General features: G+C 50.4%; 1 protein-coding gene across 1 annotated transcript; it reads left to right on the forward strand.

Annotated features, from left to right (window-relative positions):
* On the forward strand, positions 1-10621 carry LOC142210317 (L-xylulose reductase-like). The gene is made up of 8 exons (XM_075279392.1): positions 1-196; positions 268-365; positions 6177-6331; positions 6487-6529; positions 6610-6709; positions 7317-7381; positions 7710-7827; positions 10294-10621. Exons 1-8 carry the CDS (start codon positions 145-147, stop codon positions 10395-10397), a joined length of 735 nt encoding a protein of 244 aa, XP_075135493.1. The 5' UTR covers positions 1-144; the 3' UTR covers positions 10398-10621.
* Positions 10622-15801: the final 5180 nt, after the last annotated feature.

Genomic DNA, 15801 nt, shown 5'->3' on the forward strand with positions numbered 1-15801 from the left:
CAGCCGGTATACAGGCAGTGTGTGAGCTGTGTCCTAGCTGCCCCGACTACTTCCTGCACTGTCAGGGCTCGGACACTTTCTGCTGCGCTGCACATTTAGTTAATAAACATCTTCCTGCAGTGCCTGAGATCTGCCCCCGCCAGGATGGACATCACCTTCACGGGACGCCGGGCCCTGGTCACCGGAGCTGGAAAGGGTAAGTGCGGGGCCCGGAGGGAAGACATTGCCGGCTCAGACTGACTGACCGACCGAGGCTTCTCCCTGCAGGGATAGGACGGAGCACAGTGAGGGCGCTGCGGGCGGCGGGAGCCGAGGTCATAGCCCTGAGCCGGAGCCCTGAAGACCTGGAGAGCCTGGCCCGGGAGGTAATGTGCGATACTGCCCCCTAGTGGGCCCGGGAGGTAATAACAGTGAGATACTGCCCTCTAGTGGGCCCGGGAGGTAATGTCAGGGTGATACTGCCCCCTAGTGGGCCCGGGAGGTAATAACAGTGAGATACTGCCCTCTAGTGGGCCCGGGAGGTAATGTCAGGGTGATACTGCCCTCTAGTGGGCCCGGGATATTATGTCAGGGTGATACTGAAAACGTCCTGAGGACCCCCAAAGTAACAATTACGTATAAATGTTAATAAGATAAGCCTGTGTTTGGAGCCTTTGTTATCAGAATAGTATGGTTCTTCTAGTGCCCCAAATGTAATATAATGGCCCCCGCACTGCCCCTACCTATAACGGCCCCCGCACTGCCTCTACATATAATTCCCCCCCGCACTGCCCCTACATATAATGGCCCCCGCACTGCCCCTACATATAATGGCCCCCGCACTGCCCCTACATATAATGGCCCCCGCACTGCCTCTACATATAATGGCCCCCTCACTGCCCCTACATATAATGGCCCCTGCACTGCCTCTACCTATAATGGCCCCCGCACTGCCCCTACCTATAATGGCCCCCGCACTGCCTCTACATATAATGGCCCCCTCACTGCCCCTACATATAATGGCCCCTGCACTGCCTCTACATATAATTCCCCCCCGCACTGCCCCTACATATAATGGCCCCCGCACTGCCCCTACCTATAATGGCCCCCGCACTGCCCCTACATATAATGGCCCCCGCACTGCCCCTACCTATAATGGCCCCCGCACTGCCCCTACATATAATGGCCCCCGCACTGCCCCTACCTATAATGGCCCCCGCACTGCCCCTACGTATAATGGCCCCCGCACTGCCCCTACCTATAATGGCCCCCGCACTGCCCCTACCTATAATGGCCCCCGCACTGCCCCTACCTATAATGGCCCCCGCACTGCCCCTACCTATAATGGCCCCCGCACTGCCCCTACCTATAATGGCCCCCGCACTGCCCCTACCTATAATGGCCCCCGCACTGCCCCTACCTATAATGGCCCCCGCACTGCCCCTACCTATAATGGCCCCCGCACTGCCCCTACCTATAATGGCCCCCGCACTGCCCCTACATATAATGGCCCCCGCATTGCCCCTACATATAATGGCCCCCGCACTGCCTCTACATATAATGGCCCCCGCACTGCCCCTACATATAATGGCCCCCGCACTGCCCCTACCTATAATGGCCCCCGCACTGCCCCTACCTATAATGGCCCCAGCACTGCCCCTACCTATAATGGCCCCCGCACTGCCCCTACATATAACGGCCCCCGCACTGCCCCTACATATAATGGCCCCCGCACTGCCTCTACAATACAGTATAATGGCCCCCGCACTGCCCCTACATATAATGGCCCCCGCACTGCCCCTACATATAATGGCCCCCGCACTGCCCCTACATATAATTCCCCCCCGCACTGCCCCTACATATAATGGCCCCCGCACTGCTCCTACCTATAATGGCCCCCGCACTGCCCCTACCTATAATGGCCCCCGCACTGCCCCTACCTATAATTGCCCCCGCACTGCCCCTACATATAATGGCCCCCGCACTGTCCCTACATATAACGGCCCCCGCACTGCCCCTACCTATAATGGCCCCCGCACTGCCCCTACCTATAATGGCCCCCGCACTGCTTCTATATATAATGGCCCCCGCACTGCCCCTACATATAATGGCCCCCGCACTGCCTCTACAATACAGTATAATGGCCCCCGCACTGCTCCTACCTATAATGGCCCCCGCACTGCCCCTACCTATAATGGCCCCCGCACTGCCCCTACCTATAATTGCCCCCGCACTGCCCCTACATATAATGGCCCCCGCACTGCCCCTACATATAATGGCCCCCGCACTGTCCCTACATATAACGGCCCCCGCACTGCCCCTACCTATAATGGCCCCCGCACTGCCCCTACCTATAATGGCCCCCGCACTGCTTCTATATATAATGGCCCCCGCACTGCCCCTACATATAATGGCCCCCGCACTGCCTCTACAATACAGTATAATGGCCCCCGCACTGCCCCTACCTATAATGGCCCCCGCACTGCCCCTACCTATAATGGCCCCCGCACTGCCCCTACCTATAATTGCCCCCGCACTGCCCCTACATATAATGGCCCCCGCACTGCCCCTACATATAATGGCCCCCGCACTGTCCCTACATATAACGGCCCCCGCACTGCCCCTACCTATAATGGCCCCCGCACTGCCCCTACCTATAATGGCCCCCGCACTGCTTCTATATATAATGGCCCCCGCACTGCCCCTACATATAATGGCCCCCGCACTGCCTCTACAATACAGTATAATGGCCCCCGCACTGCCCCTACCTATAATGGCCCCCGCACTGCCCCTACCTATAATGGCCCCCGCACTGCCCCTACCTATAATGGCCCCCGCACTGCCCCTACATATAATGGCCCCCACATTGCCCCTACAGTATAATGGCCCCCGCACTGCCCCTACATATAATGGCCCCCGCATTGCCTCTACATATAATGGCCCCCGCACTGCCCCTACATATAATGGCCCCCGCACTGCCCCTACATATAATGGCCCCCGCACTGCCCCTACCTATAATGGCCCCAGCACTGCCACTACCTATAATGGCCCCCGCACTGCCCCTACCTATAATGGCCCCCGCACTGCCCCTACATATAATGGCCCCCGCACTGCCCCTACATATAACGGCCCCCGCACTGCCCCTACATATAATGGCCCCCGCACTGCCTCTACAATACAGTATAATGGCCCCCGCACTGCCCCTACATATAATGGCCCCCGCACTGCCCCTACATATAATGGCCCCCGCACTGCCCCTACCTATAATGGCCCCCGCACTGCCCCTACCTATAATGGCCCCCGCACTGCCCCTACATATAATGGCCCCCGCACTGCCCCTACATATAATGGCCCCCGCACTGCCCCTACATATAATGGCCCCCGCACTGCCCCTACATATAACGGCCCCCGCACTGCCCCTACCTATAATGGCCCCCGCACTGCTTCTATATATAATGGCCCCCGCACTGCTTCTATATATAATGGCCCCCGCACTGCCCCTACATATAATGGCCCCCGCACTGCCCCTACATATAATGGCCCCCGCACTGCCCCTACATATAATGGCCCCCGCACTGCTCCTACCTATAATGGCCCCCGCACTGCCCCTACATATAATGGCCCCCGCACTGCCCCTACATATAATGGCCCCCGCACTGCCCCTACCTATAATGGCCCCAGCACTGCCCCTACCTATAATGGCCCCCGCACTGCCCCTACCTATAATGGCCCCCGCACTGCCCCTACATATAATGGCCCCCGCACTGCCCCTACATATAACGGCCCCCGCACTGCCCCTACATATAATGGCCCCCGCACTGCCCCTACATATAATGGCCCCCGCACTGCTCCTACCTATAATGGCCCCCGCACTGCCTCTACAATACAGTATAATGGCCCCCGCACTGCTCCTACCTATAATGGCCCCCGCACTGCCCCTACCTATAATGGCCCCCGCACTGCCCCTACATATAATGGCCCCCGCACTGCCCCTACATATAATGGCCCCCCGCATTGCCTCTACATATAATGGCCCCCGCACTGCCCCTACATATAATGGCCCCCGCACTGCCCCTACATATAATGGCCCCCGCACTGCCCCTACCTATAATGGCCCCAGCACTGCCCCTACCTATAATGGCCCCCGCACTGCCCCTACCTATAATGGCCCCCGCACTGCCCCTACATATAACGGCCCCCGCACTGCCCCTACATATAATGGCCCCCGCACTGCCTCTACAATACAGTATAATGGCCCCCGCACTGCCCCTACATATAATGGCCCCCGCACTGCCCCTACATATAATGGCCCCCGCACTGCTCCTACCTATAATGGCCCCCGCACTGCCCCTACATATAACGGCCCCCGCACTGCCCCTACCTATAATGGCCCCCGCACTGCTTCTATATATAATGGCCCCCGCACTGCTTCTATATATAATGGCCCCCGCACTGCTTCTATATATAATGGCCCCCGCACTGCCCCTACATATAATGGCCCCCGCACTGCCCCTACCTATAACGGCCCCCGCACTGCCCCTACCTATAATGGCCCCTGCACTGCCCCTACCTATAATGGCCCCCGCACTGCCCCTACCTATAATGGCCCCCGCACTGCCCCTACATATAATGGCCCCAGCACTGCCCCTACCTATAATGGCCCCCGCACTGCCCCTATCTATAATGGCCCCCGCACTGCCCCTACATATAATTCCCCCCCGCACTGCCCCTACATATAATGGCCCCCGCACTGCCCCTACATATAATTCCCCCCCGCACTGCCCCTACATATAATTCTCCCCCGCACTGCCCCTACATATAATTCCTCCCCGCACTGCCCCTACATATAATTCTCCCCCGCACTGCCCCTACATATAATGGCCCCCGCACCGCCTCTACATATAATGGCCCCCGCACCGCCTCTACATATAATGGCCCCCGCACTGCCCCTACATATAATGGCCCCCGCACTGCCCCTACATATAATGGCCCCCGCACTGCCTCTACAATACAGTATAATGGCCCCCGCACTGCCCCTACATATAATGGCCCCCGCACTGCCCCTACATATAATGGCCCCCGCACTGCCTCTACAATACAGTATAATGGCCCCCGCATTGCCCCTACAGTATAATGGCCCCCGCACTGCCTCTACATATAATGGCACCCGCACTGCCCCTACCTATAATGGCCCCCGCACTGCCCCTACCTATAATGGCCCCCGCACTGCCCCTACATATAATGGCCCCCGCACTGCCCCTACATATAATGGCCCCCGCACTGCCCCTACATATAATTCCCCCCCGCACTGCCCCTATATATAATTCTCCCCCGCACTGCCCCTACATATAATTCCTCCCCGCACTGCCCCTACATATAATTCTCCCCCGCACTGCCCCTACATATAATTCCTCCCCGCACTGCCCCTACATATAATTCCCCCCCGCACTGCCCCTACATATAATGGCCCCCGCACCGCCTCTACATATAATGGCCCCCGCACTGCCTCTACAATACAGTATAATGGCCCCCGCACTGCCCCTACATATAATGGCCCCCGCACTGCCCCTACATATAATGGCCCCCGCACTGCCTCTACAATACAGTATAATGGCCCCCGCACTGCCCCTACATATAATGGCCCCTGCATTGCCCCTACAGTATAATGGCCCCCGCACTGCCTCTACATATAATGGCCCCCGCACTGCCCCTACATATAATGGCCCCCGCACTGCCGCTACATATAATGGCCCCCGCACTGCCTCTACAATACAGTATAATGGCCCCCGCACTGCCCCTACATATAATGGCCCCCGCACTGCCCCTACATATAATGGCCCCCGCATTGCCCCTACAGTATAATGGCCCCCGCACTGCCTCTACATATAATGGCCCCCGCACTGCCCCTACATATAATGGCCCCCGCACTGCCGCTACATATAATGGCCCCCGCACTGCCTCTACAATACAGTATAATGGCCGCTGCACTGCTTCTTCATATAATGGGGCCCTCAGGGAGATCCTCGGTTGGGACGTTTTCTCACTTGGGGAGACTTTGCTTCAAAAGGTTTATTAGGAGGATCCCAGAAGTAATATTAGTGTCATGGTGCCCTATGGAGGACCCGGAAAATGTTCAGTGGCCCAGGGAGTCATTTCTGCTCAGACTACCCCTAACCCTAAGATGTTCTTATCCGCAGTGCCCAGGAGTGCAGACGGTGTGTGTGGACCTGGGGGACTGGTCAGCAACCGAGGCCGCCCTGAGTAATATTGGCGCGGTGGACCTCCTGGTGAATAATGCGGGCGTGGCTTTGCTGCAGCCCTTCCTCGAGGTGACGCGGGAGGCGTTTGACAGGTATATTTCCATCTGGATATAAAGCGTTGCCCTCTATTATTTCCTCGTGGTCCTGTCACTATGGCGCCAGTGACTCTTATACCTATGGCGTTTAGTATGATGTCATCTCGTATGATGTCATCTCTTATGATGTCATCTCTGCTATTATTTCCTAGGAGCTTTGATGTGAATGTGAGAGCCGCCATCTTGGTGTCACAGGTCAGTCACTAGTAGGGTATGACATAGTATATAGAGGCTCTGATGTCATCAGTCTAAATGCCCCCGATATCTCCCATCAGGTTGTTGCCCGCCAGATGATTCAGCGCGGAGTGGGAGGAGCCATTGTCAACGTGTCCAGCCAGGCCTCACAAGTAGCATTAAAGGACCACGCCGTCTACTGTAAGTATAGCCAAGCACTAGGCGGACATGACGTCTCTAGGCAGATGAGTGATGTCACTGATTTCTACGCAGACGAGTGATGTCATTGGTAGACTCTAGGCATACGAGTGATGTCATTGGTAGACTCTAGGCAGACGAGTGATGTCATTGGTAGACTCTAGGCAGACGAGTGATGTCATTGGTAGACTCTAGGCAGACGAGTGATGTCATTGGTAGACTCTAGGCAGACGAGTGATGTCATTGGTAGACTCTAGGCAGACGAGTGATGTCACTGGTGGCTTCTAGGCAGATCGGAGATATTACTGGTGGGTTCGAGGCAGATGGGTGATGTCACTAGTGATTTGTAGGCAGACAAGTGATGTCACTGATTTGTAGGCAGACAAATGACATCAGTGGTGTGATGTCACTGATGAGACCTCCTAATATCAATGGAGTATATAGAACCTGAGGGTCCATAGCCTTCACTTACTACTCGGTGAGGGTCCTTCTTATCGGCCACCTCTGATCCTCATTGTTTCTATCACGCCAGGGTGGAATATGGCGCAGTCTCGGACATTTTACTAAAATGAAGTGCTCAGGAGTAACCTGCCATCTTGTAATTCCACAGGCGCCACTAAAGGAGCTCTGGACATGTTAACCAAGGTGATGGCGCTGGAGCTGGGACCCAAAAAGGTAAATATGTGTTTGTAGGACTGAATTCATGTGCGCACATGTCCTGGGCCTAGGGACGCCAAATCTCATTGTAACAAGTCGCAGCTCCAGGTTTCCACATGAGATCCTGCAGTTGTTGTTAGACGCTCTCTAAAATGTGTGACATCACTGGTTTCTACCCTGATGAGTGATGTCACACATTTCTTGCCTGATGAGTGATGTCACTGGTTTCTAGTGAGGAGTGTTATCGGCAGTTTCTAGTGATGTCACTGGTTTTTAGCTGGATGAGTGATGTCACCCTTTTCTTGCCTGATGAGTGATGTCACCCTCTCTTATACAATATTTGCAGATCCGTGTCAACTGTGTGAACCCCACTGTAGTAATGACTGACATGGGGCGCGCTAACTGGAGTGACACCCAAAAAGCTGCTCCGATGCTGAATCGCATCCCATTAGGTCGCTTTGCTGGTGAGTAGTCTCTGCTCAAAGAATCACAAATTCTGCAGATTCTTTTTTTTTTCTTTTTGCATTTTCTACAGTGCCTACACTCGCCTGCGCCCCCTAGAGGAGGGCATTCAGTGTGGGCACCTCCTAGCTTACAGCTACTATGTTATCTATACAAACATTTGGTCACCTGGTCTCTATTGATAGGTTATATGTAGGATGTATGATCAGTGAGGACCTGACCCCAGGACCCCCACCAGTCAGCAGAGCAAAGGGGAACTGTGGCCTATTCATTTCAATTATCAATTATGCTGGTTCTAGTTAGTGTCTCCAGAACCAGCATATCACCCCAGCCCTGCAGATAGATAGGTTAGTGTCACCAGAACCAGCATATCACCCCAGCCCTGCAGATAGATAGGTTACTGTCACCAGCATATCACCCAGCCCTGCAGATAGATAGGTTACTGTCACCAGAACCAGCATATCACCCCAGCCCTGCAGATAGATAGGTTACTGTCACCAGCATATCACCCAGCCCTGCAGATAGATAGGTTACTGTCACCAGACCCAGCATATCACCCCAGCCCTGCAGATAGATAGGTTACTGTCACCAGAACCAGCATATCACCCAGCCCTGCAGATAGATAGGTTACTGTCACCAGAACCAGCATATCACCCCAGCCCTGCAGATAGATAGGTTACTGTCACCAGCATATCACCCAGCCCTGCAGATAGATAGGTTAGTGTCACCAGAACCAGCATATCACCCTAGCCCTGCAGATAGATAGGCTAGTGTCACCAGAACCAGCATATCACCCCAGTCCTGCAGATAGATAGGTTAGTGTCTCCAGAACCAGCATATCACCCCAGCCCTGCAGATAGATAGGTTAGTGTCTCCAGAACCAGCATATCACCCTAGCCCTGCAGATAGATAGGTTACTGTCACCAGACCCAGCATATCACCCCAGCCCTGCAGATAGATAGGTTAGTGTCTCCAGAACCAGCATATCACCCTAGCCCTGCAGATAGATAGGTTACTGTCACCAGAGCCAGCATATCACCCCAGCCCTGCAGATAGATAGGTTAGTGTCACTAGAACCAGCATATCACCCCAGGTCTGCAGATAGATAGGTTAGTGTCACCAGAACCAGCATATCACCCCAGCCCTGCAGATAGATAGGTTATAGTCACCAGACGCAGCATATCACCCCAGCCCTGCAGATAGATAGGTTACTGTCACCAGACCCAGCATATCACCCCCAGCACTGCAGATAGATATTATGATTATTATTATTATTTATTTATATAGCACCATTAATTCTATGGTGCTTTACATTTGGGGTTACATACAATACACAGAATATACAGGTAGATATAATACTAACAATGACTGACTGGCACAGTGGGGTAGAGGGCCCTGCCCGCGAGGGCTTACAGTCTATGAGGGAAGGGGGTAGAGACAGAAGGAGAGGGGGGAGACTGTACAGATGACGGTGCGGTGATAGTGTTATTGGAGGTTGTAGGCCTTCTCGAATACGTGAGTCTTCAGGGCCTTCTTGAATCCTGTGATTGTGGGGGTCAGTCTTATGTGTCGTGGTAAGGAGTTCCAGAGTATGGGAGATGCACGGGAGAAGTCTTGGAGACGGTTGTGTGAGGAGCGGATGAGAGCAGAGCGGAGTAGGAGGTCATTGGAGGATCTGAGGTTACGTGTGGGCAGGTAGCAGGAGATGAGGTCAGAGATATATGGAGGGGACAGGTTGTGGATGAGGTCAGAGATATATGGAGGGGACAGGTTGTGGATGAGGTCAGAGATATATGGAGGGGACAGGTTGTGGATGAGGTCAGAGATATATGGAGGGGACAGGTTGTGGATGGCTTTATATGTTAACATTAGTAGCTTGAACTCAATTCGCTGGGCAATAGGAAGCCAGTGGAGGGACTGGCAGAGGGGAGCAGCCGATGAAGATCGGGGGGTGAGGTGGATTAAGCGAGCAGCGCAGTTTAAGGTGGACTGGAGGGGGGCGAGGGTGTTAGCTGGGAGTCTATGGAGAAGGGTGTTGCAGTAGTCTAAGCGGGAGATTATGAGGGCCTGGACGAGCGTCTTAGTGGTTTCCGGGGCGAGGAAGGAGCGGATTTGATGGATGTTCTTGAGTTAGAGGCGGCAGGAAGTGTTGAGGGTTTGAACTTGTGACTTGAAGGATAGGTCGGGGTCCAGGGTTACCCCAAGACATCGGGCCTGTGGGACAGGGGTAATTGTGATTCCATTAACTTTGATAGATGGGTCAGGATCCCCTGAATCCATGATATGATGGCTACTTCCTTTAAGTCCACCTTTCAAGTTCAGGGTTTGTCAAAAAATGGAGGGGCCTTATTTATTTTAGGACCAATAGAATGTGCTAGAAATCCAACAGTTTTCCATTACTGTTATAGCTAAATTCGGGCACTGGAATGGTATTGACCTGTTCGGCATCTTCTCTCCTTGTCTTGCAGAGGTGGACGAGGTGGTTCACAGCATTCTCTTCCTGCTCAGTGATAAAAGTGCCATGATCACCGGCTCCTGCCTCCCTGTGGATGGAGGATACCTGGTGACTTAATGGGTGACCCCGATGTGCCAGGCCTTGCACCTAGGAGATCTTCTGCGCTGGTGCGGCTGCGATTACTGGATAGAGTTGTTGGTCCTTTAAGCTTTCCTGGTGAGAGGCAATGTGATTATAGCTGGGACAAGCATTGTAATGAAAACATATATCTGTAGCGCCAGCGAGCCGATCACTGCGCCGCCTGCCTACATGCCGATCAATAAACCATTACTGGAAACACTCTGGGGCCTGGGTAATTGAGTAGATCTCTACAGGCTTCGGGAGGAACAGTCCAGATCAAAGTGGAGGTGGAGACGCTCCAAACCAACCTGGCGAGATTTATTATATACATTATATCGGTACTGAAGGCGTACAACATCTCATAATACGATACATTGTGTAGAGACTGGAGGAGGAACATGAATCAAATGTACGTGACCAATATGGCTGTCCAAGGAACATCAGTCTTTTCTCTTATCCCACAAAATATTTCTATCACCTATCCACAGGATGTATGACTGCTGGGACACCCCAAACACTAGAACGGAGGGCCTGAGCCCCCCATTGTGAAGGGGTGAAGCTTGGATTATAAAATCCCTTCTTATAAATGAATAGTCCAGGAGAATAAAAGAAACTTTGTAATATATCTTATTAAAGAAATCTGTTTCCTTCTCCAGTTATCAGGCTGAGTGAATTTTTTATGTAGAAATCTACGGAGAGGGGAGGGGGAGGAGGGGAAAAATTATGTACAGATAAATGGTCTGATAAGTGGAGAAGGAAACAGACTTAAAACAATCCGTTTCCTTCTCCACTTATCAGACAAATTTATCTGTACATAATGTGTCGCTATACTCGGCTCACACAGAAATCTATGGAGAGGGGAGGGGGCGAGGAAGCTGATAATTGATTTATTTCTCCATTCTGTGCAATGATAGAGTCTTATCTTGAAGATACTGCAGTCATAGAAGAGCAGAATGTGTCTTTTCCTCCTCCCCCTCCCTTCTCCATAGATTTCTACATAAAAATACACTCAGCCTGATAACTGGAGAAGGAAACAGATTTCTTTAATAAGATATATTATAAAGTGTCTCATATTCACGTGGAGTATTCGTTTATGTAAAGGTGTTTTATAGTTGGAGATACAAGTGTCCTGCTTGATCGTGCCCCAGATGCTGCGACTGATTCGGAGCTGAAGGTTCGCTGCAGACTAGGCCCATTCATCTAGACCTAGTCAGCTGCAGAAAGATGAGATGATGAAAGATAATACAGAAAGGTCAGGGGTCTCTCATTCCAACCATGTTCAGTATTTTTGCATCAGTATTTGTGAGACAAGACCAAGACATAGAGAAGAAAGATCTGCAAGGCTGATGGGCTTTGGCTTAAAAATATTCAAGTGATGAACTTAAAGGGGTGTAATTATCTTAAAGGGCTATTGCTACCTGGGGGTTGGGGTTGTACAAATTTTGCTGTGTTGTGTTTGCATCATACCCAGTAGTGTATTTGCAGAAGGGAGAAGTATAGGTCAGGGGATACTTGAGGGGGTGCAGATGTTGCAGTTGTACCTGGGCCCAGGAGTTGGCCCTGTAGAGGGCCCATAAATTGTTCCTTTGCAATACAGTCCTATGAAAAAGTTTGGGCACCCCTATTAATCTTAATCATTTTTTGTTCTAAATATTTTGGTGTTTGCAACAGCCATTTCAGTTTGATATATCTAATAACTGATGGACACAGTAATATTTCAGGATTGAAATGAGGTTTATTGTACTAACAGAAAATGTGCAATATGCATTAAACCAAAATTTGACCGGTGCGAAAGTATGGGCACCCTTATCATTTTATTGATTTGAATTCCCCTAACTACTTTTTACTGACTTACTGAAGCACAAAATTGGTTTTGTAACCTCAGTGAGCTTTGACCTTCATAACCAGATGTATCCAATCATAAGAAAAGGTATTTAAGGTGGCCAATTGCAAGTTGTTCTCCTATTTGAATCTCCTCTGAAGAGTGGCATCATGGGCTACTCAAAACAACTCTCAAATGATCTGAAAACAAAGATTGTTCAACATAGTTGTTCAGGGGAAGGATACAAAACGTTGTCTCAGAGATTTAACCTGTCAGTTTCCACTGTGAGGAACATAGTAAGGAAATGGAAGACCACAGGGACAGTTCTTGTTAAGCCCAGAAGTGGCAGGCCAAGAAAAATATCAGAAAGGCAGAGAAGAAGAATGGTGAGAACAGTCAAGGACAATCCACAGACCACCTCCAAAGAGCTGCAGCATCATCTTGCTGCAGATGGTGTCACTGTGCATCGGTCAACTATACAGCGCACTTTGCACAAATAGAAGCTGTATGGGAGAGTGATGAGAAAGAAGCCGTTTCTGCACGTACGCCACAAATAGAGTTGCCTGAGGTATGAAAAAGCACATTTGGACAAGGCAGCTTCATTTTGGAAACAAAAATTGAGTTGTTTGGTTATAAAAAAAGGCGTTATGCATGGCGTCCAGAAAGAAACAGCATTCCAAGAAAAACACATGCTACCCACTGTAAAATTTGGTGGAGGTTCCATCATGCTTTGGGGCTGTGTGGCCAATGCCGGCATCGGGAATCTTGTTAAAGTTGAGGGCCGCATGGATTCCACTCAGTATCAGCAGATTCTTGAGAATAATGTTCAAGAATCAGTGACGAAGTTGAAGTTACGCCGGGGATGGATATTTCAGCAAGACAATGATCCAAAACACCGCTCCAAATCCTCAGGCATTCATGCAGAGGAACAATTACAATGTTCTGGAATGGCCATCCCAGTCCCCAGACCTGAATATCATTGAACATCTGTGGGATGATTTGAAGCGGGCTGTCCATGCTCGGCGACCATCTAACTTAACTGAACTTGAATTGTTTGTCCAAAATACCTTTATCCAGGATCCAGGAACTGATTAAAAGCTACAGGAAGCGACTAGAGGCTGTTATCTTTGCAAAAGGAGGATCTACTAAATATTAATGTCACTTTTCTGTTGAGGTGCCCATACTTTTGCACCAGTCAAATTTTGGTTTAATGCATATTGCGCATTTTCTGTTAGTACAATAAACCTCATTTCAATCCTGAAATATTACTGTGTCCATCAGTTATTAGATATATCAAACTGAAATGGCTGTTGCAAATACCAAAATATTTAGAACTAAAAATGATTAAGATTAATAGGGGTGCCCAAACTTTTTCATAGGACTGTATGAGGAGACCAGTGCTGTAAACTAAACATTATAGTTGGCGACCTGATACAGATTTTGCATTGGTCACAGGACCGTCATGTTAGACCTCTGGGGGTGCAGAGGTAGCAATCGCTCCCAGGCCCTGGATCATAAGGTCCCAAAGGATTCTCTACAATATAAGAAGACCCCAAGTAGTGTAGGCCCCATTGCCGATTTTGCATCCTCTATATTTCCCATTCCTTTTCAATCCACTCTTGTGAACAGCTGTAAAACATTCTCTAATAGGATCCTGCACCAAGAGGAGAATTCCCAAGATCACCGCGCTTCACCCAACTGTGATAATCAGTCCAATGTTCTTTATTGTTGTCAAGAATCACACAACGCGTTTCAGGGTTTACAACTCCTTTAATGCTCCTTGTTAGAGGATACAACAGCAGGCTTCACCAGGTGAATGCCGTTATTAACCCCGAAACATGTTGTGTGATCCTTGACAACAATAAAGAAGATTTGACCGATTACCACTGTTGGGTGAAGCGCGGTGATCTTGGAAATTTTCGTCTTGGTTCATTATTGATATGTCCGGATCCTGCAGCTGAGCATTACCCAGGGAGGAGCGGGACCCCCTGCTAAGCGGTTACAATGCTGTTATAGTAGTTGTGAATTTCTCACAACTAACAAAGGTGAGAGTTCTACCTGCCGTACACTTGTATTATACCTGCCGTACACTTGTGATACCTTTACCTGACGGTACGTCACTATGTACAGCTCGGTGCTGTTTGTTTTTTCTTTTAAAAGGATCATGGACTTTGTACCGGGCTATGACGAATAGTTAAATATTCCTGGCAGTTCATGCCTCGTGTCCAGAAATGTAAAACCTGATCATGTCACGGTCCTTTCACTTTTACACGTGATGTCCTGGCAGGTCTTAAAACTGGGACTTGCTGCATCCAAGTGATCTATAATAGTAGGGATCCCAACGGCACCATTGTCCTGTACTATATACAGCATGGAGAGTAGGGCCGTGAGGGCTCCTAACATTACACATCACTATGATACAAGGTGTCCAGGTCTCCGGACCACAATCAGTCTGGGAAATGCAGGCAATATAAGGGTTGGATTTTCCAGACTATATTTGTCTGTGAGCATGGGGTCCAAATATAGCAGTCAGAGTAAATCTCTGGATCAATGACCCGTCCCCGGAAAGCTAGTCACTATAACCTATAATATAACTAAACTCATTGTTCTCAGGCAGAGAGTTCCAGTCTTACCGTAAAGAACCCCTTCCATGGTCCATGTTCTGATCTCTAGATGTATTGGATAGCCTCGGGTTATAGTTACAGTCCTGGGTATCAATAGATTGTGGGGTGAAATTTTAATTAACCCAACCCTAAATTGGATCATCTTGGTACTTCCATTCCATATATCACTTTGTTCTCTTCCACTTTTGTACGACTCCAGATCCCCCATGTCGTTCTCGTGCACTGGTGCCCAATACTACACCCTATTTAATGTAGTACTGACCCTGTGGGACCCGACCAGCCTACGTGACCTAATCCCAACATGGCCCACTTTGCTTTCTATCCTTTGGCCAGACCTTTGCCCCAAGTCCGCGCATTCTCACCCCGTACACCAACCTTCTATGTGAGGAACATGATCAGGCTTGGTTCACAGAGCAAAAATTAAAAGAAATTCCTTTCCATTTTCCACCGCCATCTTTGGCCAGGGCCGGTCCAGCGCGGCTTTCCTCTACTGAGTAAGTCAAGGTATATGGGCCTAATTGTCAGGGATTCCCTAGGCGCGAAATCCATGGCAAGATCGAGCAGGACGGCGAATTAAAAACACTGTATCTGTCGGATTTTGTTCACTAGCACATTATTTATGGTGGATCCATGTGTGCGCCTTTCAGTCTATGGAAATGCCAATAATAGCTAAATGGTTGAGTAGAGAAAGATGGTGGCCAGAAACTGGATCGGGATTAGCAATGGACAAAGGCTTTCTGGGGGCTACTAGAGTATACGGGTATGGAAATAGTCTTCCTGCTGAAATTTGGTCAAAAATAATGTTCTTTTTTAATCTAGATTTAATCTAGACTTGGGTAGACTAACACCCACCTAAAACTTCCATGGTAAAGTGACTGGATAGTCTTATTTATGGGGGGTCTGGCATCTATGACCAACATTAATAGCAAAAAATGTGGTACCTCGTCTCCTGTCC

Source organism: Leptodactylus fuscus, chromosome 6 (genome assembly GCF_031893055.1).
Source record: "Leptodactylus fuscus isolate aLepFus1 chromosome 6, aLepFus1.hap2, whole genome shotgun sequence".
Classification (NCBI taxonomy): Eukaryota; Metazoa; Chordata; class Amphibia; order Anura; family Leptodactylidae; genus Leptodactylus; species Leptodactylus fuscus.

Bases quoted from the DNA above. Each gene is read 5' to 3' on its own strand.
- LOC142210317 (XM_075279392.1), top strand. From the start codon at position 145: ATGGACATCACCTTCACGGGACGCCGGGCCCTGGTCACCGGAGCTGGA. The intron at 6,332-6,486 runs GTATATTTCCAT...ATTATTTCCTAG, and splicing joins ACGCGGGAGGCGTTTGACAG to GAGCTTTGATGTGAATGTGA. The intron at 6,530-6,609 runs GTCAGTCACTAG...ATCTCCCATCAG, and splicing joins CCGCCATCTTGGTGTCACAG to GTTGTTGCCCGCCAGATGAT.